Source organism: Notolabrus celidotus, chromosome 15 (genome assembly GCF_009762535.1).
Source record: "Notolabrus celidotus isolate fNotCel1 chromosome 15, fNotCel1.pri, whole genome shotgun sequence".
NCBI lineage: Eukaryota > Metazoa > Chordata > Actinopteri > Labriformes > Labridae > Notolabrus > Notolabrus celidotus.
In genome coordinates, this window is record NC_048286.1 from 28867615 (window position 1) to 28894618 (window position 27004).

Below are 27004 nucleotides of genomic sequence, written 5' to 3' on the forward strand. Positions count from 1 at the left end.
TCTGATGAATGCTTTTATGTATGTGTGTGTGTGTGTGTGTGTGTGTGTGGGTCTCTGTCTGTGTGTGTATGCGTGCTGTGCGGTAACATAGTGGAGCAGCAATTAGCAATCACTCATGGAGCTAATGACATCAATCAATGAGCTTTTAAAACCAGTCATTTGATAATTACAACCATCAATGGTCACCCACGGATTCATTATAGCACTGCGCGCTCTCTCACTCCATCTCTCTACATATATGTTAATGATTTACTGAGTGTCAGTCAGTAAAAGTGTGCAAATACTGGCTCTTTAATGATACAAGGAAGATCATAATGGATCAAATAAACTGCAGGAGCTTAGGATAAGGGACTGTGTCGACTGTGGATGCAGAGAAAGAGGTGCCAAAGTGCTTTTATTTTGAAGTTGGATGTTAAAAAATGACACAGACAGGGAAACAAAAAAAGATTTTACGACCAATCTTTTGCAACATGCAGAGAGAAGAAGACAACAAAGATGTTGCAGCAATTCTCCTAATAGAATCAGAGTGAGGCTATAGGTGTTTTTCTTCCCCTAAATTCACCACTTCCCACTTTCATGGTCAGATTTGAGATGTTATTCTGAATCCGTGCAGCTGTTGTCCCGACCAGAGAAAAATCAGAGGTTACTTTTCGTCTCATATCTCTTTTTTTCTGTCTTTAACTAATGATATAATTATTTTTTTATGTTTCCATACTGTCATATTTTTACATTTCATTTTAGTTCAGTTCCAACAGGCTCTGTTTCCTCTGCTGTGTTGGTCCGCCTGATTAAGGAGAGCCTCTTTGTCCTCAGATCTCAAGCTGTTGTGTCCGATCTCAGATTGTTTTTTTTGTGGCCTTGACCCTAAAATCAGTTTCACTCTGCGGGAATGAAGTGTCTGAAGTGGCCAGCTGACAGCTACAGGATGTGAATATGAGCTAACCTGCACATCATAGAGATGCATGAGAGTGTGCGTGTATTTTATGTGTGTGTGTATGTGTGTGTGTTTGTGTATGCGCATGTGCGTGCGTGGATGCACAATTACCAGGCAGGCGTGAATCGATAGGTGCCTGCTGACAGATGGATTAGCACGGTAAACAGATGATACACACACCGCTAAATTATTCATCTGCTGAACAGTGGGCTGGGTTTCCACACACACTCGGTGACGGGGGAGGAGAAGGGACTGGGGGGGAGAGAGAGAGGGGTGGAAGACGAGGATGAAGAAGAGGAGGGTAACTTGTGTTTTTTTTGGAGTAACTTCAGCTTCATGAAATGTATTCTTTCTTTTAGGATTCACTGAGGAAGCCGACTTGCATCTGTCACCACCTGAACTCAAAACAGAGATCATGTTGTGCAGTGTGTGATCAGTTCGCCCCAACAAACACACACACACACACACACACACATACACTCTCTGTCCCTCTAATGCGGTTCAGATATGCAGAGGCACCACAGGGTCAACGTGAAGTGTCTAGCCAAGATACTGAACACACACGTGTGCAAACGCCGACACACTCATCCTTTCTTTATCCGCATCTTTTTCTGAAGTGCGGGCAAATCCGTGATCGTCAACTGTTTATGCCTTTAACAAAGCCTGCGGCGTGAATGCAATTTCACACTTGTAGAAACGCGCACACACACAGACAGGTGAGGGGAATTTTGTAGATCAACCTGAGCATGCTGGAGGAGAGACATGCACCATTATGTTTGAAGCAGAGGAGGAAGGGATATCCCCTTTTAAATCAATGTCTAACCATGTAACGTTAGCATGGGAATTAGCATTTCACAAGGCTTCTGCTATCAAAAGAGGCGAAAGAAGGCGCATGTTAAAGTGATGGTGATAAAACTGCCTTAAATGAGACCTTTAAGGCCTCCACAGGGCACTCCCATTATTGAATAGCGCAGATTCTGGGTGCATGCAAATCATATGAGTATGCACACACACATTCACACACACACTCTGGCATGCATATGAAACACCCGTTATTGATTTGTTTCACCTTTCTAAGGGACTTTAGAGGCCTCTGCAGCAGATGCTAAGCTTTGCTCCTCTGGGACTGCTGCAACTTTGAGGAGCGGAAAAAGGAAGAAAATTAAACGCTGCGACTTTCAACTTTAGGAAAAAGAAAAGTTCACAGAAAGATGATACCACAAAAAAGTCCTTCTTCCTCATTTAAAATCTCACTTCTGAAATTATTCTACAGGTGCACATGGTTCAGTCATTAAAAATAAGGTGTGTGTGTGTGTGTGTGAACGTGTGTGTGTGTTTAAGTAACAGGCCGGTCCAGCTCTCTGAAGCGACAGTGCGTTGAGAACATCTAACCATCTCAAAATCACCCCCCCCCCCTCCTCTCACACACACAAACTGTTCACTCGCATCATGGCCGCCATCAGCAGGAACCAATCAGATTTGATGAATAATTCAATATTAAAGAGGGTGTGACCAAGACAGGGTTAGGGGAGGGGGGGGTTCTGCCAAGCAAGTGGGCTTTTTGGAAACAGGCCGGCTGTTTGTGTGTGTGAAAGTGAGAAAAGCAAGAGAGGGGGGAGGCCTGTCACACTAGACTGCATCCACAAACTGGCTGCAGATTAGATTACTGAGGAGAGGAGAGGAGAGGAGAGGAGGGGAGAGGGGTGAGGAGGACAGAAGGAGATGAGGACAGAAAAGAGGGAGGGAGGGAGGGAGGAATGGGAAGGGTAGAAAGAGAGAGGAAGAGGAGGCCAGATGAGAAACAGGGCTGAATCTGTTCACACATCTGCATTAGATGGCGTCTGCACGCTGGAGCTCGTTTCTGCTTCTGCTAGACTTTCAGAAAAGCCTGAAAACTTGTGTCTGCAACGCACTTTCACTCTATTCATCACAAAAACAAAACATACAAATGATGCTCTTTAAATTACATTATTAAAGTCCAGATACAAATATTATCTTCTCTTAAATATACTTCACAAAGTGTCAGTGGTGTCAGGGTAAAGTCAGGGCTGCGGCATAATGTGACCTTATGTGAGCTTGTGTGTGAATGTGTGAATGTGTGTGTGTGTGTGTGTGTGTGTGTGTGTGTGTGTGTACACATATTAAAAAGCTAAATGTGTGTTGTGTTGCCAGGTGTGCTGTGGTTGTATGAGGCTCAGTGGAGTTTTAACGCAGGCTTTTTATTGGCCAAAGCTGACATCACCAGGGGAACAAAGTGGAATTCCGGAACTCGGGGACGGCACAGACGTGTGTCTTTGTGTCAGTGTGTTTCTGTGTGTGTGTGTGTGTGTGTGTGTGTGTGTGTGTATCTGTGTGTGTGTGTGTGTGTGTGTGTGTGTGTGTGTGTGTGTGTGTGTGTGTGTGTGTGTGTGTGTGTGTGTGTATTTAAAAGAGAGAGAGAGATAGAGAGACGGAAGAAGGAGGAGAGACTCTCTGCACTTGCTTTTAGTTCTTAGTTTTTTTCCATCCTAGAGCAACCTGACATCTGGTCTTCGAAGTGCTCTACACATATTTAACATGTCTCCTTTGCTCCTAAAACATTCCTGGATCAAGTGAAACAACATCCCGGAGCATTATGAAACACAATGTCACTAAATTAGCGATGTAGTTGTTGTTTTAGGACGGCACTTCTGAAGCTGGAGATTTTCTTGCTGACAGCCACAGAGGGGAATCCTCTCATACCTCTCATCTCATCTGCTCTCCTTCATTCGCCTTACAGCAGCTCCAGAGGCTCATTTGTGTAACCTAGACCCCCCCACCCCTTCCCACCCTTCACCCCCTTGCATGCTCACACACAAACTGACACACACACACACTCATACAGAGATCTTTGTCCAAATGGAGTGGCTGGGCCGACAAAAGGCTCGACAGGAAGCGACTAATCCTTGATCTGCGCAGCGTTGCAACAATGACCGCAAAGCGACACACACCGAGTGACACACACACATAAACAATTACACAAGGGTGCACACATACATACACACACACATACACCGAGAAAGAGGGACAATCGGTGCTTGCCTCCAGTTACCACCCAGTGAGAGAGAACAGGGAGGGGCAGGATGGCTTCAAAGAAGGACATAAAAAATATCACCAGATTTCAATCCCAAGTTTTTCATGAAAAACTCAACGGCTCTATATGTGAGATAAATAAATAAATGAATAAACACGAGGAATAGGAAGAAAAATTGATAATTAATCTATATGTAAACCATGTATGGATCAGGTGCATGAAGGCTGATATTGACAGGGAAACAGACACACACTCCTCACCCTGGGGGAGCTGCCAGAAGGGCAGGAGGGCACACACTTGGGGGTAAACAAAGCCACCACAAGTAGGACAGTTTCTGATGTGTGTGTGCATGTGTGTGCATGTGTGTGTGTGTGGCACACAGTGGAGACTGACAGCGAGGCAACATGAGAGGGACAAGCCTTTTAACATCTGGCTAAGCACTGACAGGAAGACACACACACACAGAGAGACACACACACACACACACACACACACAGGCAGGCAGGCGAGTCCCAGTCCTAATTATTAGAACACTCTTACTTAACTTAACCCTGCCACTAGACCGTGACAGGCAGAGATGGAAGAGGGGAGAGAGGGGAGGGGGGGGGGGGCAGATTTTTGTGAGGAGGAGAGGAGGATGAAAGTATCTGTCTCCTTGGCTGGTTTTTAACTCCTCACATGCCACAGCAGGAAGAGCAGGAAGGATAATTTGATAAGAACATTTATAGTCAGAGTCATCCACTTGCAGAATTTAAAACATCTTAGCCCCGCCCACTTGGTTTGACTGACAGGTGACCTGGAGGGTGTGCTTAAACAGCATATGACTGGATCAGCAGAAACACATCTAATCTAGAAACAAAATAAAGACAAAAAGTGTCTCTTTGATTTGTGAGAAGTTTCTTTTCCTGTTTTATTTTTTCTCTTGTGTGACTTATTAAGCGACTAGAATTTGTTGTACTCATTCCAAGACAAAAACAACCCATGTTCATGACTTCTGCTCTGTGGAAAAGGATAAAAAGAGATGAAAATAAACAAAACAATGGAGGGGAGACCAGAGAAGGATGGAGAGAAGACCTCCAGCTGTGTGTTTAAACAGCTGTGTGTGATGCTAAATGTTAAAATGGTTTTATGTTAGCAGAAAGACATGGACAAGGAGCAGTCTCATTGGAGTTATTTATTTAAATAAAGACTATTTTTAACATGATGTCATCGTTTAGGTCTACATTTCATGAATGCATTTCAAAGATGTGACCTAAAGCTTTCATAAGTGAGGATAATCAGCGGTGCTTCTGCAGAAATGCTACATTATCTACCCGTCTTCGATCTCCCGTCTTAAGAATTTCCCTGGTTTTATTTCATTCAGGAAGATGAGATCTGCAATTTAGCTCAACATCTAAAAATGTCTCCCTCTTCTGTTTTTTTCCTTTCCTCAACATTTTTTTCTTATTGCTTTAATCCTTTCCTTTATCTCCTCCCTCTTGTGATCCTTTCACTCGCTCTGTGCCAAAACATCTTGTGTTTTCTTCTTTCCCTTCCAGCAATTTCTGTTCCTTTTTTCAGCTGTCAGTTGACTTTTTTTGCTCTTATCTTCTCGTGTTTACTGTCTTCATTGTGTTTAAAGAAAATGTCTGAATGAAAACAAAAAAAAAAAAAAGAGAGAAAGAAAAGGAGGAAAGTCAGAAGAAAGATGAGGAAGCTGGGTGAGGCATTCAGGGTCAGGTTCAGAGTAAATCTCCCAGCCTTGTAAAATGTGGAGAGCGGAGAGAATGTAAACAAACAGACTACAGCTGTCACACACTCATATGTGGAGATACACGCACACACACACACGCACACACAAGGACAAGAAGGGCGGGATGGGAAAGGATGGAAAGAAGAAAAGAAGGAAAGGAGATGATGGAGGAATGTGCAGGATTGTGAAGCACAAACATACAAACCTCAGTCGTGCAAAAACATCAAATCTGCTCCTCAAACAAACAAGAACAGTGCAGGGGGGGCGGGGTGTGTCATTTGTCAACACTCTCATTAATTCCAATCACACGTCCCATAATTCATTTCTCTCCTTCACTGTATATGCACAAAATCCTTCCCCTCTTTAGCCCTTTATTCGTGTGCTCAAGCTTACACTCTGAATACAGTGCATGGTAATAGCTTTCACAATAATACCACACGCAGAGTCCTCTTAAGGCATGATAGGGCCTTTATGTGCAGGTTTAGCGGCTGACAGGTTAGCGGGTTTAGCTAACAGCCAACGTGCCTGCCAGTGAAGAGGGAGGATTTGGGAAGGCTTAGCATGGAGTAGGCCACTGTTTCTTGGAGAGGCATGAGGAGGGTTTGACAGAATAGGATGAAGGGAAGTTTTAAGGTTTAAGGTTTAGGAGTCATTTTGTTATTGTGTGGTGGGGACAAAGGAATCGTCTTTACAGCTGGGATTAACTGCTATGACAGATGACTGGATTGGGGTTAGACAGAACTAGAAAATACATTTGAGACGTAAGAAGATGAATTTGGATGTAGAAGCGCAAATTCAACTGAAAGCTAGAGTATTTTTTAAAAAGGAAAAGGAAAGAACAATTGTAAATCGAGTTACAGGTGTAAATTCCCTCTATGAGGAAAATATCTGGGATGAATTAAAACATCCAAGTAGCATGATGACAGCTAAAGACTGCCTCTGAAATGTTTCAAAGTGTCTTGCATGTCCCTCACACAAGCTGTTGGTGTTGGTGGTGGAGGGTGGGATAGCACTCTACAGAAGTCACGTGTAAAAATGGCAACAGGAACCTCAATTACGATGACAATTTTTGCATTTGTATCAATAAACAAATGGAGGTGAAGTCCTCATCACTGTTATTACCTTGAAAATGATACTCCTTCTTCAACCTGGGATGAGTCTACATCATCATCCTGCCTACTCTTTAAACCTGAATAAATACTAGATTTTTAAAACCTAATGTTGTTTTTTATTTCATGTGCAAGAATTCAAACAATTTCACTTTGATCATGCAAATAACTGCATCTCATTTAATGTAATTTTGCATGTATTGCCCCCATATTGGTTTATTTATGCTTCAATGATTCAGCAAAACTTTTAACCCTCCTGTTATGTTCATTTCTCTGGAACAGCAATAATGTTCCTGGGTCAATTTGACCTATATTCAATTATATAAAAGTGTCAGAATCCCAAAAAATCCCAATACACATTTTTTTAAATCAAATTTTTAACTCCATTACTAACCGTTCAAATCAAGATTTGATCCATTGGTGTTCTTTAATTCTCACAGCTCATGCTTCAATGAGGATAACTCACTCATTTTTCATTAAAATTAATGATAAACTAGTTGGAAAGCTCTAAATATAAATACAATAGTTTCATGTGACATAGATTTTTTGTTTATTTTATTTTATAATTTGATTTTTTGTTGATGCATTAACAAGAAACCTCTTCTGTCACATGCTGCCCATATTTTTATGCTGCATTTAGCTGGTTTGGAAGGCATATATGACCTAAAATAGACTTTTAAAAGGGTCAATTTGACCCGCAACACAACAGGAGGGTTACTATGAACATTTATTGCCAATGTGGCTGAGACTGTGACTATATTTTAAATGAGATAGTTTGAATGTTCAAGAATGAAGACCAAGTGTCAGAGTTTCAACATAACAGTACAACAGTTCAGATATCAGCAATATAATGACAGCTACACATTGTATTCGTGTCAACAAATAATGTACTAATGAGATAGAGCTTCAATTGCACAGATAGTTAAAAGTTCATCAGCACAGCCTAGATTATGCATGACATGTTTGGCTATAACTAAGAGTGTAAAAAGTCACATTTTGAGGGGTCTATTGAACTCAATACCTTCATGCGTTTCCTCATATATATCCAAAAACACGTCCCTGTAATTGTAATTTATGGATATCTGACGACAATCCCAGACATGTTTTAAACCTCTTCCCTCTGTGAGACTTCCCCGAGCTATGTGTGAAGCTCTGCAGAAGCTGCTAGTTAGCTAATGTGTGTGTGAAGCTGTGAGAGCCCCGTCCTCATGGGAATGTACCAAAGTGTTGTTTGTTCTTCACGCCTCCACTGGATAGCCAAAACCAGTGAAGGAGAACCCATAATTCTTTGCTGTAAGCAGTGCCTGTGCACATCCAATTGCATTAGAAGCCTATGGTAGAGGTGGAGGATACTTGTGCCAAGATTTAACCTGATTAGATACAGATTCAGCCGTTCCAAAAGACAGCACAGGAGCCCTGTAGCAATCCCTTATTCTATTCCTGGACTCTGCTTTAGTGCTTGTTAATATATAGCGATAACTCGGACACAATGGCAGTGACAACCACAACAACCACTCGAGCCGTCCCTGAGGCTGCCAGATGTGTATTTTAAATACATTCAAATGTTTTTAAATCGGATACAAAAATGGGATCCAAATCCACACTTCCCCTCTCTATCTTCTCCTTTTTTTGTCTCTTTCACTTTCTACAGTCTTTGATATCTTTCTCCTCCTTCTTATTCCTCACCATCCATCCAGCCAGTCAGCCACTGGGTGTCATTTTCCCAATTTCCCCTCTCTCTGTTCCTTCCTCTTTCTCTCTCTTTCTCACCCTCTCTGTCTCTCCTGCGGTGGTCTTTTTATCGGATCAGTCTCAGGTCGTCGCCTCTGTCCCTCATGTGTTCCATCAAGGATGCATCCCTCAAACACACACTCACACACACACACACACGGACTTCTCCTTCTACCCCAAGATGTGGAGGAGGTATACAAGAGAGAATAAAGATAATAAAGGCAAAATAAAAGGATAAATTGAACTGAAGACAGACGATGAAGTGAAAAAAAAAAGGCTAAAGACTTCCCCTCTGAGTTAAATTATACACTACAGACACGTTTCTGTATGTCTGTCTCTCTCCTAATTTGTCGCTGAGATCCGTCGCAGCTTGTTGACATGTGTAGGAGATGTCGGTGCTCATGCTGAGAGCTGTTTGTGCGTCTGGGAGAGTGTTTATGGATGCCTGTGTGTTTGTGTTTGGAGCTCTCACAACCCCGATCCCACCTCCCTTTTCTTACACACACACACAGCCTGCCAAGGTTTTGGGTATGTGGGTAAATCTTTTGGCAACGGGGATGCCAGCGTGGAGCTATGATGAATGCTGATGGCAAAGAGCATGGCCGGTCTCTGAACCAGTCACTCTCACACACACACACACACACACACACACACACACACACACACACACACACACACACACACACACAGTCACACAAACACTAATCAGATTCCCAGTGCGTGAGGGCCAAATGGCATCCTTCCACTGGTGAATGCTAATGTGACCAGTGGAGCTTGTGGGCTTGAGAAACACTGATCGGGAGAGCCAGGAGAGATGATGACAAGAAAACATAGCTGGGATTGTTTGTTGGCGTGCGTGATGGCAGTGTGTGAAAATTTGCATTCTTTCACAAATGACAACAAATTTTACTTAGATTTTAATTTGAGGAGCAGAATTAGATTTGGCTGTGTGTGTTGTGCAGTTTGGTTCTGTGCATACATGTGTCTCAATTGGATAGTTTAAGCACTTTTTTTTTTTACAAGAGAATTGATCAAATGTGGGATGAGTTCTCCAACTGTGGGAGAATCCTGCACATATTGGGCTTTGGCATTGTGTCCAATGTGCTTCAGAGATGGTAGGCTACATCAGTGCAGATCAGGGTTGTGCGTGTTTAGTCGACTACATGATTACAATTCAACACCAGAATTACTATCAGTTAAAAAAAGAAAGATCAATATATTTTAGTAATGTAGGCCTGAAGTGGAGGCATGTGTTGTGTCTGAGCTGTAGTGCAGCCACCTGCCACAAGCCAGAGCTGTACCACTGGTTGTGTACAATCACAAATGACAGGAGGAATCTCGCAGCACGGTGCGATTTGGCGTATTCTGATTTAGAAAATTGAGAAGGCTTTGTTTGATTAACTTGACCAGAGCGATGTGTAAAAAAAACACAGGTATATGGACTTTAAGCTACAAGGCTAGTACTGCTTGCTCTGCTAACATTCACCACGCTCAGCAAACCAATTGACATGGTTTGACTCTGTGATCCTGTGTTTACCCGTGTTTTTCGCTCAGTTTTGTCATGCCTTAACCCTCCTGTTATGTTGCGGGTCAAATTGACCCTTTTCAAAGTCTATTTTAGGCAATATATGCCTTCCAAACCAGCTAAATGCAGCATAAAATATGGGCAGCATGTGACAGAAGAGGTTTCTCGTGTTAAGTTATCCACATCACTTCATAAAAATCTAAAAAATCTAAATGTAAATAAAATAAACAAAAATCAATGTCATGTAAAACTATTGTTTTTATATTTAGGGCTTTCCAATGTACATTAAAAAAGTTTTAACATGAATTTTAATGAAAAACGAGTTAGTTATCTTCATTGAACCATGATCTGCGAGAATTACAGAACACCAATGGACTAAATCTTGATTTAAATGGTTAGTAATGGAGTTAAAATGAGATTTAAAAAAATGTCAATTGGGATTTTTTTGGGTACTTTTGGATAATTGAATATGCCCCGGGTCAAATTGACCCAGGAACATTATTGCTGTTCCAGAGAAACGAACATAACAGGAGGGTTAAGTCAGAATCTTAATGTCCATTTCAATAACTGGGAAAGTAACCACTTCAGAATACCTATAATGCAGTTATTTTTGAAAACACTGGAGATAAGTGAAAAAGGAATAAAAGCCCCCCAAATAATTAAAGGAAAAAACAAAATCAAAATTTTTGTCATATACTTTAGTGATTCAGAGACTGCCTGTGTCCTGTGCTGTTCACTGCTGTGTAAGTATTTGTCACTCATCTGAAAGCAGAGTCTGGTAGATATAAATTGTTACTCACAGCGCTCGATGCGGTCCTCAGGGCTGGAGGAAGTCTCTCGATCAGAAAGGAGGCCAGACACCGCAAAGATCTTTTTCCCACTGTCCTCCACTGCTTTCAAGGCGCTGCTGGGGGAGCTTCCAGGAGGGATCTGGGAACCACCAAAGTCGTACTCTTTCCCCTCTGCGTCAGAGTACCGCAGGTGGGGTGAAGCCTCTGCGTCCATGCAGCCTTTGAGGCGTTTTGCTGGGGTGAAAGCGGACTGATACCCGCCTGGCACTCCGTCTCGATCCTCTGGAGGCGAAGCAAAAGGCCTGAAGGCGCCGACGCCGCTGTGGTTCAGCATGCTGATGGGCGAGCAGTCCAGGTTAGGTGGGGCAAACTGATGATGGAGGTGGAGGAGGGATGGAGGAAAATCCCTATTTGGGAATCCCGGTGGTACTCCACCTTGGCGATGGTACATTGATGCAAAAGTGTAAGAACCATTGTTGAATGGCAAATGGACGTCTTTTTCAACAGAAACTGGGACGCCAAATGGACGTGGCTGCTGGCAGGGAATCGAGGCATCCCGAGATGCTTCAGCTGTGGAGGCCAGGACCATGAGGGCTGGAGAGGCCAGGGGATTTGGGAGGTAGGAGGAGCTCTCCATCTTGAAGGCTGCCCTGTGAAGGTCCATGTTTGGACGTAAGGAAAGGGTCCCAACAATGTTAAAAAAAGGAGACAATGGCTGCTCCTCAATAACGATTTCAACAATGTCCAAGACCCTTTGAAAGGGTACTTGGCTTTCTGAAGGAAGGAGAATCAGACGAAGAGTTCAGTTAGAGAGAACAAAAAGTTCAAAGCCAACGTCAGTTCAGCTTGTGGAAGCTTCAATTAATCTGTTTCCCACCAGATTCTCTTGAAGGTAGTTCAGTCCAGATTATCCCAAAGACTTCACACAGTTTGAGAGTCCTGATGATGAACTCGGTACACTGTCTTGGTAAGTTTTATCCTCCTGGGAAAAGATCAGTCAAAGCCCCCTCTTGGAGAGTTTGTTGGATGTGTTGCCAAAGGGTCCGAGGAAGGTGGACATCCGATGGTGGTCAAAGCTGGTTCCTCATCTTCTTGGGGTCGTCAAACTGAGGAAATACCAAAAACAAAGATTAGTTTAAGAGTCATACAGTGTTAGTTTGGATTTGAAGACAGTTCAAAATCAACAATTGCAAGAATAAACATCTTGTGAAGCTCTGAATCTTGTCTTGAAAATTGTTGTGTTGGTTGAAACAAGTCATTGTGATGCTAACCATGAGAGCAGCTGTTCTGCCAAGTAAAATGTGCAGTTCTCCCCTCCTGGTAAAGATGCTTGGATTTTAGTTTTTGAAGTTACTGTCTGATTGACAAGACCTGCCCATGACAGATGTTCCCACCACAAAGCCAAACTTCCAAAGTGTCTCTACAAAGTTGCCTAAAAAATCTCTTTCAACATCCATGGTCCAAATTCAAATATTTTCATTCAACCTTTGTTTTACCAATTTCTCTTAGACCTCCACTTTTTTTTTTTTTTTCCAATGACAGGTACTTTCAGAGAGAGAAAAAGAGGCATGCTGCTTTTCAACTGACAAAGATCAATGTCTTACTCTCAGTCTGTACTCAGGGGGGGAAAGGAGAGGAGCAGAGTGGAAATTTCTTTAATAAAGAAGCCACTGAGAGCCGAGGCTTGAAGTCCAAAACCTTTGGGGACTGAGTGCTCTTAAGCGGACACTGTTGTTAAAGCCACATATTCAGACTCTCTTGGGAAAAAGTGTCCTCAAGTTGACACTGTTGATAAAATCCTGTAAATCCCTGCCCTTTGACAAAAAGCCAAGAACTATTTCAAACCCCAAACTTCTCCCTCTCTCCGCTCTTTAAAAAACTTCTGCAAACTGTTTCCACATCACATCTTTCCATTCCGATCTCTACAGCCCTCCACGTCTCATCTCTTTCCAAATGTCCCCTCCTTGTCCTCCATCCTCTTAATCTGGCCATCTCCCCCTCCTCTCTCTCTCTCCTCTCCTCTCTCAGTCATCTCCTCCTCTCATCTCCCTAGCGCTATCTCTCCTCTCCCCTCCTTGCATCTCAGATCTTGGTCTAAGCCGCTTATTCCTACCATCTCCCAGGATCTTATTGGACCAGAACCACTTGTCTTAAGATAAGGACACACATACACACATTTCCCCGCCACACACACACATCTGATAAGAGGCTATGTGGCTCAATGTACAGCTCCACACCAGGCTCGGTGGTGCGAACACACTCCTCTCTATTGCAGGCTATATGCCACCCTCTCTTCCATCCGTCTATCTAACCACTTTTAATTTCCTAATTTTAGCTATCTATCCTCCCTTTCCTTTTTACATCTCTCCTGTCAATCTCTCCTCATCCCTCCATCTTGCCCTGCCTCCCCTGCTCCATTCTCCCTTGGGTGATTCAGATGGGTGATATCATATCAGACCTCTCCATCTGCCATCCACGAGCCAGAGGAAATCTGACTGAGTGAATAAATTAGCCGTACTTGACCTCACGACCCGCCCAGCATCCGTGGCAACAGACTAGAATCTTCCCTCCCGGGGATTAGATCGGATCGTGCGATTGGCCGGTCGAAGAGACAGAGAGGGAGGCGATGAAACGACAAAATAACATTTCAGAGATTTTTATCCCCAAAGGGCAATTTGAAGGTGGCTGGCTTGTTAAGCACTCGATATGTAAAGATTTAAAGGGGGTAAAGATGTGCTTGTTGTACACAAGGCTTTGCAGGATTTTTGAGCATCTTTTAGATTAGAGAATCAGATCATGCAAATAGGCTATCAAGTAATTTACCTGATTTTTATTCCATCAGATAAAAATAGATGGCATTTTGCACTTTTAAAAGCGCATCATTCTCAGGTATGTGATCATAAAAGTCACCGCTGCCTTCAGAATTAAACCCCAGTGAGACTCAGAAAGGTCAAGCGTGAAGCCATGTACACACACACCCACATAAACACTCAACAAACACAAACTCACACAGTATCAAATAGCGGACCAGGCCCGCTCTAGACGAGCTTCAAAGCTGCGTTGACTAGCAGCCAACATCAAAGGAGAAACTCCCTGGGAAATGAAAGGAGAAAATCTTTTATAGCTATCAGCTGTCCACAACACTCATTCAAATCAATTTCCAAACCTGATCTCGGCTTTGGCACGCTCCCCCACCTCCCACACACACAAAGACAAACACACACACGCACACACACAGAGCAACAACAACTGCCAGGAGGAAGGAGAGGGCCTGGAGACAGAGAGAGATGGGGAGATGTGAGATGTTTTACATTACCGCAAATGTACAGTAGACGAGTGTGGAGTGTTGAGGACGGCTTACGCTAACACGCCTCTGGTCTGGACAGATGCCACAGAGTCACATTACACGCCTCTCTTCCTCCTCCTCCTCCCTCAATCTCTCCACCCTACCTACCTACCTCTCGCAATCCATCCTGGAAATAGCACCTTGAAAATGAAGCCATGACAAAACTCCTGACTATCTTTCTCTCTCTCTCTCTCCATCCCTCTTTCTGTCTATCAGTTTCCTCCCTCTCCTCCTCTTCCTCCCTCTATCTCAGTCTTTCTCACTTTCTCAGCCAGTGTCCTCTCTCTGCTCACGCTGCTGTATATCAGATCACACTTTCTCCTGTGTAACCTCTAAAGTAGGAGTGTGTCTGAGGTGTTGATAGCAAGGTAATACACTGATAAGTACCAGGATATTTCAATTTTATTATCATTACCCAGCAGGCCGAGGGGCGGCGAGTGAAGGGGGCCGCCAACGTGAAGCAGCCAATCCAATAAGAGGACACTAGATATTCCCTCACAGGCCACAAGAGAAGAGGAGAGGAAGGCAGGGTTAGGTAACAAGGAAAATGGGGAAGATGAGAGGAGAGGAGAAAAAGAAGAAGACTATGTGAGAAGAGGAGGTGAGACAAGGATAGGGGAGGAGAAAAACCCAAGAGAAATCAGAGGGGGACAGGTGAGGCTAGGAATGAAAAGAAGGGAAGAAAAGAGAAATGAAGGAGGAGGAGAGAGAGAGGAAAAAAAGGAGTAGAAGAAAGAAACAGGAGGACAGGCAGGGAGGAGAAACAAGAAGTGAAAAGAGATGACAGGAGGAGAGGAACCAACTTTGAAATATGGAGTAGAAAAAGAAAGGTAAAAAAGAGAATATGAACGGAAATAGAAAATGAGGGGAACAGAAACAAGAAGTGAGAGGAGAGGAGATGAAGGAAAGGAGGAAGCAAGAGAAGTGAAGGTAAAAGAAGCAGAGAGGAGGAAAAAACTGAGAGAGGAATGAGGTAATATTAGAGGTAAGGAATCAAGGGAAGGGATTGGGGATGGCTGAAGAAGGAGGCAAGGGGATAAGGAGAGGAGAGGAGAGGAGAGGAGAGGAGAGGAGAGGAGAGGAGAGGAGAGGAGAGGAGAGGAGAGGAGAGAAGAGGAGAGGAGAGGAGGGTTTGATATCAGAGCAAAGGGTACAAATTTCATCTCCCTTGGTGACTGACACAAGCTGGCTGCCTTCTGGCCTGGTGGTCCTGTGGCACATGACTAAACACACACATGCACTTGCACACTGACACACACACACACACACACACACACACACACACACACACACACACACACACACACACACACACACACACACGTGCGCAACACACACGTATGTGAAACCAACACCTAAGAGCTTTTTTGTTGCTCAAAGTTTCTGCCTGTCAAAAGGAATTCCCCCCTTGCCACTGTTCCCAAATATGCCATGTGCTCCCTCATATTGGACTCATGCTGAGTTTGGAATAGTACTGTCAAGACCAAACTGCAACCTCTGATGTTGAAAAAGGAGGCTGATGCTGAAATGCACAAACATGCAGTTCCTCAAATTTCCACTTGAGGCTAGCTCAATAAAGCCCTCAAGCTGGTTGTGCCCATTCCTATAAGTCATCTGTTTTGATTATAGAAAGACTCAGGGTTGTACAGAATTAGGGACAATCAGGGGTGAGGCAGATTTGATTGACAGGCGGCTTGTTTTGCTTCCTGGTTTCTAGATTAGCCAGAAGTTAGCATTTACAGGATGGGCGACCACATCTTTGGGCTTCACAATGCCTCTTCAGAAACCAATGTGTGTTATCACTGAGACAGCATCCATGTTTCATACAGCCTTATTTTAAAGTATCCCAGGAAAAGTGTTATAATAACAGGAAGCTAAGTGGTTTAATTATGATTTCACAAAATAAAATATTATCCTTGTAATAAATGCAAACAAAACTTGTAATACCACACAAAGAGGTGTCATCAACCTGCCAAATGTCAGACATGTTTCCCCACCCTACCTCTAAAACAACAGTCATAACTCTAGATGACACCCACCTATGCATATCATCAGTATACAAGTGCAATTACATGTAACGCACACACGCATAATGTCACTCGGTGCCACTTACAATCCCATTTGCCACACAGGGATACCAACCACACATTGTCTGACACCGGCTATATGCATTTTATAATAGAAAATGTCACAGGGGAACATTTACCACGCTGTCATAATTTGATTACAGTGTGCAAGAATGATACAGCTGTCGGCGCGGTATTAAACACAAACAGCGGAGCAGGGCGTTTCACGTCAAATCTGCACTTTAAGTGACAACGTTATACCAGCCGGTGAAATTGCGATGTCAACAACAATGTCCCTTAACATCATTCTGAGGGGAGATTTCACTCAGGAAATATGAGCTGCTGAGAGAGGGGGGCTGCAGGAGACATCAAAGATTTTTATGGAAAAATCATCAGAAAACGTGGTCGTAAACATCATTATTGTTCTTTAATGTAATGATTGACTGTTCTGGAGTCTGGAGACATTTTGATGTGAGAACAAAATCTTACTTTAAACCTCCTAATGAGGATTCTATCAGAATAAGAAACCTCTGTAACCTAGAATAAAACATCATCCCCACTGTCTTTGTTTGCTCGATGTTGCACTGGGTCTGTTCTTTGATGGAGAATTGAGGGAAAGAAGGATAAGTAGCTACTGGTGTAAGGATCAGAAAAAGTGAAGGCTAAAATGGGAGCCAAATAACTACACTGCTGACAACCAGCGCCTGTCTTATCGAAGCCTTCCTTTTTGTTGACTGCTCGGAATAAATATTTTTCTCGCTCGGCTGCTTTGAGTGTGTAACCGACGCTTCTGCTGTTCCAACACGCCACTGAAACTTGTCACATCGAGTTTTCCACTGCGTCTGCTGAGTTTTAGAGAGGAACGAACGGAAGAGGAATCCAATTTTTTGTTATAAAAATGTCTTGTCGGCTGTGACTGCTGTGTGTACACACACGTCAGCGCGTGTGTGTGTTTGACTGCTGAGACTGTCGGGAAGCAAAGCAGCTGAAGTCATTTTTTTTTCTCTTTTTCTAATGGAGACAGAGAGAATAGCAGTCAAAACCACAGGCCTGTCTGAGTTTGAGAGTGTGTGTGTGTTTGTGTTGTGTTGGTGTTTTCGTGTGTGTGTGTGTGTGTTTGTGTGTGTGTGTGTGTGTGTGTGTGTGTGTGTGTGTGTGTGTGTTCCCGGTCCATGGATATATTTAGAGATTGTTGACAAGCGTGAAAGTGCCACTCTTACTTTTATTACAAGACAGGCCGAGCTGTGTCGTTCATCTCATCTCTGCTGAACACACGCAATCACTCACACACAGCACATCATCCATACACTATTTAAGGACTTTGAAGGATAGAACACACACACACACACGCACAGCAAATTATAACTTGATGCAGCACTTCCTTAATGTATATAAATGATTGAAATACCTGCTTTGGTGGTAGAATTTTGGTATTTAATCAGGAGAAATCTTAAGTACGTCGATAAAAGAAAGACAAACTCTCCAGAGAACAAAATGTCCAGGAGCCCTGAAACTCCGGTGAAAATTTACAGCCTCTCCTCGGCCTCAGCCGTCCTTTTATTCCACACTTCTCTCTCACTGTTTTTCACCCTGAAAGCCTTGGCACTTCTTACGTTGGGGGGTAATAACAGAACTGTGTAATTTACCCACCTTCAAAATCAGCCATATAAATATTTCATGTGAAACGCTCAACCTCTTGGCTTATCATCAGAGTGAGGGAGACTGACGCAGGGGCCTTACAGGGGGGTGAAAACAACCATCAAAATAACTGTTTCTGAAAATTTTACAAATTAAATGTTGGAGTCAACTGCAGCTGTTTTAACCCCGTCATAACTCTGCCATCAATGAAAACTACACTGCACTCAATCATCCAAACATGACATGAGGCCTTGTTTTGAGTTGAATGCATTCTTTGGAGGGAAAAAATGAAAGATGGTTGCACAGATTTTCCAAAAATTAAACATCCAATCCATCAGATGATCAGGAAACCTCAGAGTCACCAAATACGCAGACTGGTGTTTTCACTGGACAGTGTGTGGTAACTTTGCCCTCATGTTCACACCTCACCAAACTTAAAAGTTTGCTTTCAATGAAAATAAAAGTTCATGCACAAAGAAGGCTAAAATGAGGGAAAGCAAATATTTGGAGCACTGCAGAGGAAACCATACCGCTCTAAAGATTCCTTTCACCACCAGCCAAAAGACAAAGAAAACATTTCTATTTAAAGCCCTGCTGTCAGATATTAAATATTTACCGCCATGCCACACGGATAGAGAGGAATAGAGAAAGTAAACTGCCAGTCTGCAGCGTGCATGCTCCTGTGTGTGTGTGTTTTTAGCATAAAAATGTGGCCTAACCTGCTCTCAGGTCCACTCAGTATTCCAGACAGGCCTCAGTGTTTGTGCTTGTGCGTCAGTATCTGTGTGTATCTGCGTGTGTGTGTGCTGGCCGATGTCCGAAGCAACAGTCGATACTATTGAAATGTACTCATTCATGTCTGTCCGGGAGGCAAAGCTCAAATGTCCTTGTGAATAAGAATCACACCCATCTATCTCTCCCCCCTCTCTCATATTATTTGTCCTTGTCTCTCTTCTCCCCGTGCTAAAACCCTAATTTTGTCTTTCAAACATCCAATCTCACGTTTCTCTCCTTTTTTTCCCCCTCTCCTTCTTTCTCTCTCCATCTCTGATTTGAAATCTGTAACCCTGGTTATTCGCCTCAGTCAACAACTGCTGCAGTTAACGGCCGACACATGCATGAGCAGTGAAAAAATGATTACAGTAAGATTTAATAATACACAGACACACACATCATCCTGAGGTGGATAATGACACTCGGGCAATATTCAGCAACAAAATCAATAAGGATTGGACGAGCTTGTGCGAGAGAACATGCACGCTTTGTGCAGCAGTCAACTAATGACAAATGTCTTTTGGAGAACTCCACCAATTTGAGTTTTTTTGGAAGCACAAAAGTAGAAGACGGACATGTTTTTGTCATTTTTCCTGTCATAACTCTGTCTGTGACATTAGAGCGATACTCCTGGAGAAAAATAAGAGGATTTTCTTCTCACATAAGCGTCTGTGATGTCCGAGACAGAGTCATGGCCGGCTGACAAAAATCATCCTGGACGCTGGCCCTGACCTGTGGCAGGGATTTCTATTCATGGCAGCGCCGGCGAGGCCCGGTTCAGAGAGGGGCCAGCTAATTCCTGGTACGGACAAGGCTAAATGAGAAAAGCACACCGTTACGTGGCTGTATTGTTGGATTATTACTGAATCAAATTGCATTATTCTGCTCTATTCTGTTTCCCTGAAATGATATTAAATTGAGACATTTTGTCAGGTTTTTCTGCAGGCAGATACAGCAGAGTGGGCCTGTTTTTGTAACATGGCAACAGAGTCATATCTCTTTAAAAATGTCACAAAATATCACAAAATAATGGTTTAAATTACTTTGCATTGACGGATATCCAAATGAGGGCAACGTTTAAAAAACAGTCTCCCTTTGTACTTCAAATAAACATTTCTTGTGCATGATTTAAGCTGCAGCAAAGGCTGTGTCTTCTGCAACACTGGGCCTAACAGAGAGCAGAAAATGCTTCCACCAAAAGTTGAAAATATTCTCTTTAGTCTCAAAGTATCTGTTTCTGTTGAACACATAATCCTTAAACTCCTGTCTTTCACAGACACAGCACACACGCACAAAATCTTTACAGCTCTGACAGACGACACCTGTGTCTCTTTGCTGACCGACAGGTGACAGATTTCACTCTGTGTGTGACTAAGTGTGTGTGTGTGGCACCGGCCGCCCTGCTATGACTCTTTATTGCTGTGCTGTGCCGGCGTGTACAACAGCAGCCACTAATCTCTCCGGCTGGCAGGCAGACAGGCGGCTGGCTGGCCAGTTTGTTGCTACAGGCTGCATGCAAGTGAGTGCAGGCCAATTAGCTCAAGTTTAACAAGGAAGAAGTGTTGCCAGGTTTGCTGTTTTCACTTACGGATTCCGCTGTAATGATCCGCTTTTGTGGAGTTAATAATGATCATAAGAATAATGGGAAATGTGTTTGATGCCTGCCGGGAAATGATGTGTTCTACCCTGCAAGGAGGCCAAAGGTCGCAGATACAACAAAAATCTTTATGTTCACTTATCAAAAGCTGCCAAGCATGCAGTATGGATATTAAACTGCATGCGTGTGGTCCTGCACATGCAGAAAAGTGTGTGATCCTGCAGGTATCATGCACTGTTTGGTCAGATCAGGCTGCCTGTATCCGTCTCCTGCCTGGCTGCACAGAGAAAAATGATAAGCAAGCTTCACAAATACTGCTCGTGTGCAATCGATAGACGCAAATGCACCAACAGTGTCTTCAGGGGAGGTGTGTGAGAGGGGAGGGGGTGAATATTAGCTTATTTTCCATACAGGGGGGGGCTTGTGATACTGCTCACAGTGTAATTGACGAATGAAGGGGGGAAACCTGAGAGAGATATGATGTGGCGTGGGAGGGAGGGAAGGATAGATCGACACATAGAGACAGAGACAGAGAGCAATATGGAGAATAGAAAGTATCTGACATTCGACACAACCCCTATCCCCCATTAGGCTAATTCTTTGACTTTCTCTTGTTGCCGATAACGTCTCCCAGTGATATTTCCCCCTATAACGGCATTACCAGAGGCTGCCTGCTCCAATGCAATCAAACCATTAAACACAGCGCTGCAGCCCCTACATGGACTGATTTCCTTCCAATAGAAAATGACTGGACATGAGCTACTCCGCTTTCTTGTCATCAATAAAAGGAATCACTGGGTCTGCATGCACATTCAGAGGAGGAGGATTTATCTCAGGGCTACTGCAGAATTCTGCTGTTTGTTAGAAATAATCATTTCAGATTATTTCTTATTCATCTACATAGAATTCTACTTCCTGACAGCAGAATATGACAACCAACTTAAAGTTATTTTTCAGCAAATTAAAGATAAAACCTCTTTGCTTATCATCAGAGCGAGGGAAACTGACGCAGGGGCCATATTGGGGGGGGGAGGGTGTAAAAAACAACCAAGTGTTTCTGAAAATTTGACAAATTAAATGTTAGACTCAACTGCAGCCGTTTTAACCCTGTCATAACTCATCCAAACATGACATAAGGCCTTGTTTTGAGTTGAGTACATTATTTGGAGGGAGAAAAGGAAAGATAGTCCTAGTCTTGCACAGATTTTCCCAAAATTAAACATCCAATCCATCAGATTATTAGGAAACCTCACCAAATAGGCAGACTGTTGTTTTCACTGGACAGTGTGTGGTAACTTTGCCCTCATGTTCACACTTCACCAAACTTAAAAGTTTGCTTTCAATGAAAATAAAAGTTCATGCACAAAGAAGGCTAAAATGGGAGGAAGCAAATATTTGGAGCACTGCAGAGGAAACCATACCGCTCTAAAGATTCCTTTCACCACCAGCCAAAAGACAAAGACAACATTTCTATGTAAAGCAACATAAAGTTATTTTCTAGCAAATTAAAGATAAAACAGAAATCTGACTTTGCCACATTAAAGTGACTTTTATGGATGAAATAATGAAAAAAGGAAAAAGAGAAATTAAAATGTGCATTTTTCTGAAAACAAACCCATAAAATGAGCTGAATTCATGACTAACATTAGACATGAAATTGCCAGTGTGAGAAAAATACCAAATAAGAACTTTGCATGAGGGTTCAACACGGAATATTACACAAATCAATCATAATTGCTCCAAAACACAATCTGCGTTGCGGACAGGCTGCAATTTTCAGCGAGAAGAAAACATTTGGATGCTTTGATCAGCGAGACAGCCCAACAATATCCCGCATCCGGCTCCTCGCACTTAATTACGGTGATTATAGGAGCGATAACGAGACAACAATAACACAAAGTTTTAGGATGCAGCGCTCGCAGGACGCGTCTCCTCTCCGCGGGGCCCCCCCACGCTCTCATGTCTGCGTGTTCAAACACTTGTTATTTACCGGCGACGCGTTTATTTCAATTACCGGCTGCATGTCAAATTAGCTCTCGCATGTAGTGTTTATTAGCACAACAAAATAATAAAACACACACACATGGAGGAGGGGAGAGGGAGGAGGGGTGATGGAGAAAGGGGGGAGGGAGGGAGAGGGAGAAGAAGAAGTGGAGAAGGAGTTGGTTGTGGTTTTAATAAAGGATGAGGAATTAGTGCATATTGATAGGACTTAATAGACCGAGGGGGGTCATCAAACTAGTCGCGACTGACCGATCCATGCTTAATTTACTATCAGTGTCATGTTATGGGGGGAGAGAGGGGGGGAGGAAGGGGAGGTAAGAGCGCGCGTCATGACGCATTAATATTCCAAAAATTTGAAAAGTTGCATTTTGAATGAAAATGCATAAATTAAAGTCTTGAATAAATTTCAATTTTTAATTTTTCAGACCTATAATAGAATGTGTGTGTGTGTGTGGGGGGGTGATAAGTCACACTTTGCCGCAAAAGTGACTTCACATTTTGTTCTTTAAATTCCTGATAACCCCTCCTCCTCCTCCACCTCCTCCTCCTCCTCCTCCACCCTCGCGGACGCGGCGGTAACCAAACTTGATGAGCAGTGAAAAACATGGAGAATAAATCACTCCTGCTTTTAATTCTCTTGAATAATTTGAAGAATATAATCCTGGAGTTTCTTAGCAGCTGCTTGGTAATTGTTAACGTCGTGATAATCGTGATAGTAAACTGGTTTCCTGATAATTGAGCAGGTTGGAGGTTTTTGTCGTTGTTTCGGACGCGGTGCATCTTCGGATCCAAATTAAAATACACTTGTCCCCCCCTGCGGCCATCGATCCGGCACAGAGGTGTGAAACGGACATTAATTTTAGTTCACTTCTCGCTGCGCAAAGGAGAGCGGCACGAGGGATCAATGGTGAGCAATAACAGCTGAGAGAGGAGGAAGAAGAAGAAGAAGACGAAGGGGAAGGAGGGGGGATGAGGAGGTGGGGGGAGAGAATCGAAAACGCTGACAAATAAATCATCTTTTGCTACTTTTCCTCCAACCTCGACACTTTTTTTTTCTCTTTTTACTCGTGTAAACAATCCCCGTGGGACGAAGGAGAGTCAGAGAGGGCGAGAGAGGATGAGGCCTAAATGACGAAGTGAGGAAAATAAGCAGAGGACTAATCCTGTCAGAGAGGAAATTAGAAAGCAAGGGACTGCATTTAATTTACCTTAAAAAATGTACTTAACTCTGCGTCACTTGTTGTAGAAGACCACTTTTTTATTTTCGTTTTAAAATAACTTCTTAAATATTTCTGTCTGTAAATAAGCAGCATCTAGAAATTCACTGGAATGTCAGGGCTCCGTGGAAGAGTTTAGAGTTTATTCAAGATTTAACCAACAAAAAAACGTCTGATTAAAACACCCCACACATGAATAAAAATCAGACTGTCATACCAACATATCAGTAAATATATGAGGCTTCCTAAGCGCTTGTGAACATGACGCGTAATAAGCGAGTTGAAAGAATTGTACATGTGCGGCCTATAAATCACTGAGCTCTGAAAGCTGAAGCGGAAAATCATGAAATGATACAGAAAGTGACATGAGGAGGAATCACTGTGAGGATGAAAGCGTTCAAAGAGCACCAGGCAACACACGCTGAAAGTCTCGTGCCATGTTACAAAATGTACCTTTAAATATTCTCAATTAAAAATTGCCTTTTTGCAGCATGTACTTATTTGAAAATTGTTAACATGCATTTATAAAATCCAGCAACTAGATTGGGAGTAAATAAACCTAAATGGCCCATTAACATAATTAATCAGATTAGAATGAAGTATTTATCTTTTCAAAACATCTCACTGCGCGTAAACTAAAACTAGAAAAAGCATCAGATGTATTTATACTCTTCTTTTTATTAATCCTTTACATCATTAATTATAGTTATGAAACATAATTTGAATGAATGCATTGGTATCAACGAAATACAATAATGTGGCCTATTAGTGGGCATTAACCCGGATAATTCCAGGGTAAAAGACAGTGCCCCCCTTTAATTCATCAGTAAATTTTTAGTATGAAATACATCTTTAATCAAATGAAGTACTCAACTGCATGGTACTCAATCTATTCAATGATGTCACATGAACATGTTGAAAATGAATAAAGTGTCTCAGTGTGAGCAGATGGCTCCTCTTTAAAAAGAGAGTGACTGCTTTCTAATGTGTGCTTGGAAATGATCAGGCTCGGCTGATCGGTAGAAGTCAGGGCTGCTTGATCTGACAATCAATAAAATCTATTGAACTGATTCATCACGCGGGGTTCACTAGACCCGGATCTGGATCTGGAGTTTATGATTTTTTTTTTTTAAGGAAGTATAATTCAATCATCACTACGCGCTGAGTTCAATGACCCGCCTCGCGCGCACCTTTGCACCAAAAGTGTGCTTTTACGCGCTATTTGTTTCTGGCACTGAGAGGACTTTCTAACTTGAAATAACCACTAATATGTCCTCTGCATTTCCCACACACTGATTCTATTATTATTCCCTGTTTGGAGTGTTGCGGATCCGGGCGCGTGCACGAGTGCTCACTTGAATGAGTGAGGACCTTCTTTAAAAATATGGTGAGGATGTGATTAAGACGAGGCGAGCACAAGTAAAGATACAAAAGCGTGAGAGGAAATGAAGCAAATTCTTCTTGAGTATTTTAGAAACTGATAGAAAATCAAAAAGTCTGTCTGCTCTGACACTTTGTACAAAAAGTAAAACTTTAATATATAAAAAAATAAAATAAATCACCTAATAAGTAATAACTTAATTTTACTCAGAGAAAACGGTACAAAAATATAGCAAATAAATATGTGGAGATACTCTCAAGCTTCTGGCATGAAGCCGAAGTTGTTTGCCTGAAATTATCATTTGCAAACCTGCCTTTTTGAAGTGTAATAATCTTCTCTTTTTCCACACGGAAGACGTTAAAAAGCAAAATATAAAGTGAGTCTTGTAGCTGGTAGAACCAACGCAGAAGCAGCGGGACCTTGCTCTTGGGGAAGCCGATTTTGCCTCACTGTGCCCGGCCTGGAAGCAGGAGGGCCCCCGGGACCTCCTCTTGCTCTGCGGTGCTTATTTAGGGGGAGGATGTAAATTATAGTAGTTCCCTAGTTAACAGGTGTTTCCCCACTGTGTGTGTGTGTGTGTGTGTGTGTGTGTGTGTGTGTATGTGCCTTTATGTGTGTACGCACATGCACGCGCATTCTATGCAGCAGTCGCCTTCTTTTTTAAATTGAAGCCGTCTGTTTGTCTTTCAGAGAAACTGAGAATAATTTGTTGCGCATTTAAGAAGACTTGGTTCACACGCGCTCACAGGGTGGGGGTTCTTCTGTGAAACATTTCTTCCGCTCTATTTTCCTCCAGTGTTTTAGAATTGTTTTATTATTGTACTGTTAATTGGAATTTGATTTATTTAAATCTAAAGATTAAAAACGGAAATGTGTTTATAAAGATAAGAAGTCCTATATTTTATCATTTTCTTCAAGGACTCTTTCATCTATTTCAATCTTTTTTAAATATCCATTAAAATCCGCATCATTACAACATGACTGAACAGTTGCAGCCACAAACTCTTATCCCTACAGTGTGTTACTCCTCAAAAGCAAGTCCACTCTCTCTTTTGATTTTCTGTTTCTTCCAGGACTCCTGTCTGTAAAAACCAGAGAGTAGCTTTTAAATAAATACACCCACTGTGGGCCTGCTGACTAACGTTCGTTTTGAGGATCTGTATGGGGGAAAATGATGGAAAAGATCTGTGGGGCTCTGTGGAAATAACAGACAGTTTCTTTGGGGTTGGTACATTGTTAAATTCTTATTTGGAATTTGAGAAAAAATAAAGTTTGAATCCTTTATTCAGAAAGGCCAACACTTGCCGTCCCTCAAAGCAAAGAGAAGCCGATATCTGAAGCAGTAAAAAGTTCAAACATTGGTCGCATTGTTGTGAGGTGGTGACGGACACTGATAGATAATACACTTGTGTATGTGGATGGTAATGCATGCGTAATGTCATTGACACGCGCACTATCCTGAAACAAGTGTTTTGAAGAAGACACTTTATTTGGGGGAAACTCGCATGTGCATGCGCGCGAACAGAAACACACACCTTCACGAGGAGGCATACCAGAGATATACAAACACGAACGCACTCACGCGCACATGCGTAATTTTGTGTCCAAGCGGGGACAAACCGTGCAGTGACTTTTTTTCCCCATGTAATAACATTTATTTTTGACGCGTGGAAACGCCGCGTGCACAGCGAGCAGAGCAGAGAAAGTTTATTGAAACGATACGAAGTCCGCTTTCCAGCTCAGAGCGACGCGACAGTGCGCGGAAAAAAGGCGTGAAAGCACAAACTGAAGAGCTTCAAACCCCAACAACAACAACAAAAAGACAGTCAGTTTTTTACTCACCTCGCAACGGTAGAATCCGCTTCTTCTGCAGACGACTCCTCGGCTCTTCCGGCTTCTTTTTTATCCTCACAACAAACGGAAAACTTTTTCTGCGGAGTGGGAATCTCAGCAGCACTGGCCCCTCTGGCTCCTGCGCAGCGGCAGCGGAGATAACGGGAGGCGCTTTGTGGAAGAAAAGTAGTTAACACCTCCCTGTTAGGTTAGCAAAGCGCAGCCAGAGAGGAGGAAAGAGAGAGAGAGCGAGGGGGAGAGAGAGAGAGAGGCT

The 27004-nt window shown here is 42.8% G+C and overlaps 1 protein-coding gene across 1 annotated transcript in view; it reads right to left on the minus strand.

Annotated features, from left to right (window-relative positions):
• The window catches only part of LOC117826689 (E3 ubiquitin-protein ligase Rnf220-like), a 308612-nt gene that overhangs the window by 147146 nt on the left and 134462 nt on the right, over positions 1 to 27004 (minus strand). Inside the window, exons 8-9 of the mRNA XM_034702943.1 lie at positions 26740 to 26931; positions 10884 to 11980 (exon numbers count right to left, since the gene is read on the minus strand). Coding sequence (XP_034558834.1) covers positions 10884 to 11538 — 655 coding nt within the window. The 5' untranslated portion in view covers positions 11539 to 11980; positions 26740 to 26931. The remainder of the gene's footprint in view (positions 1 to 10883; positions 11981 to 26739; positions 26932 to 27004) is intronic.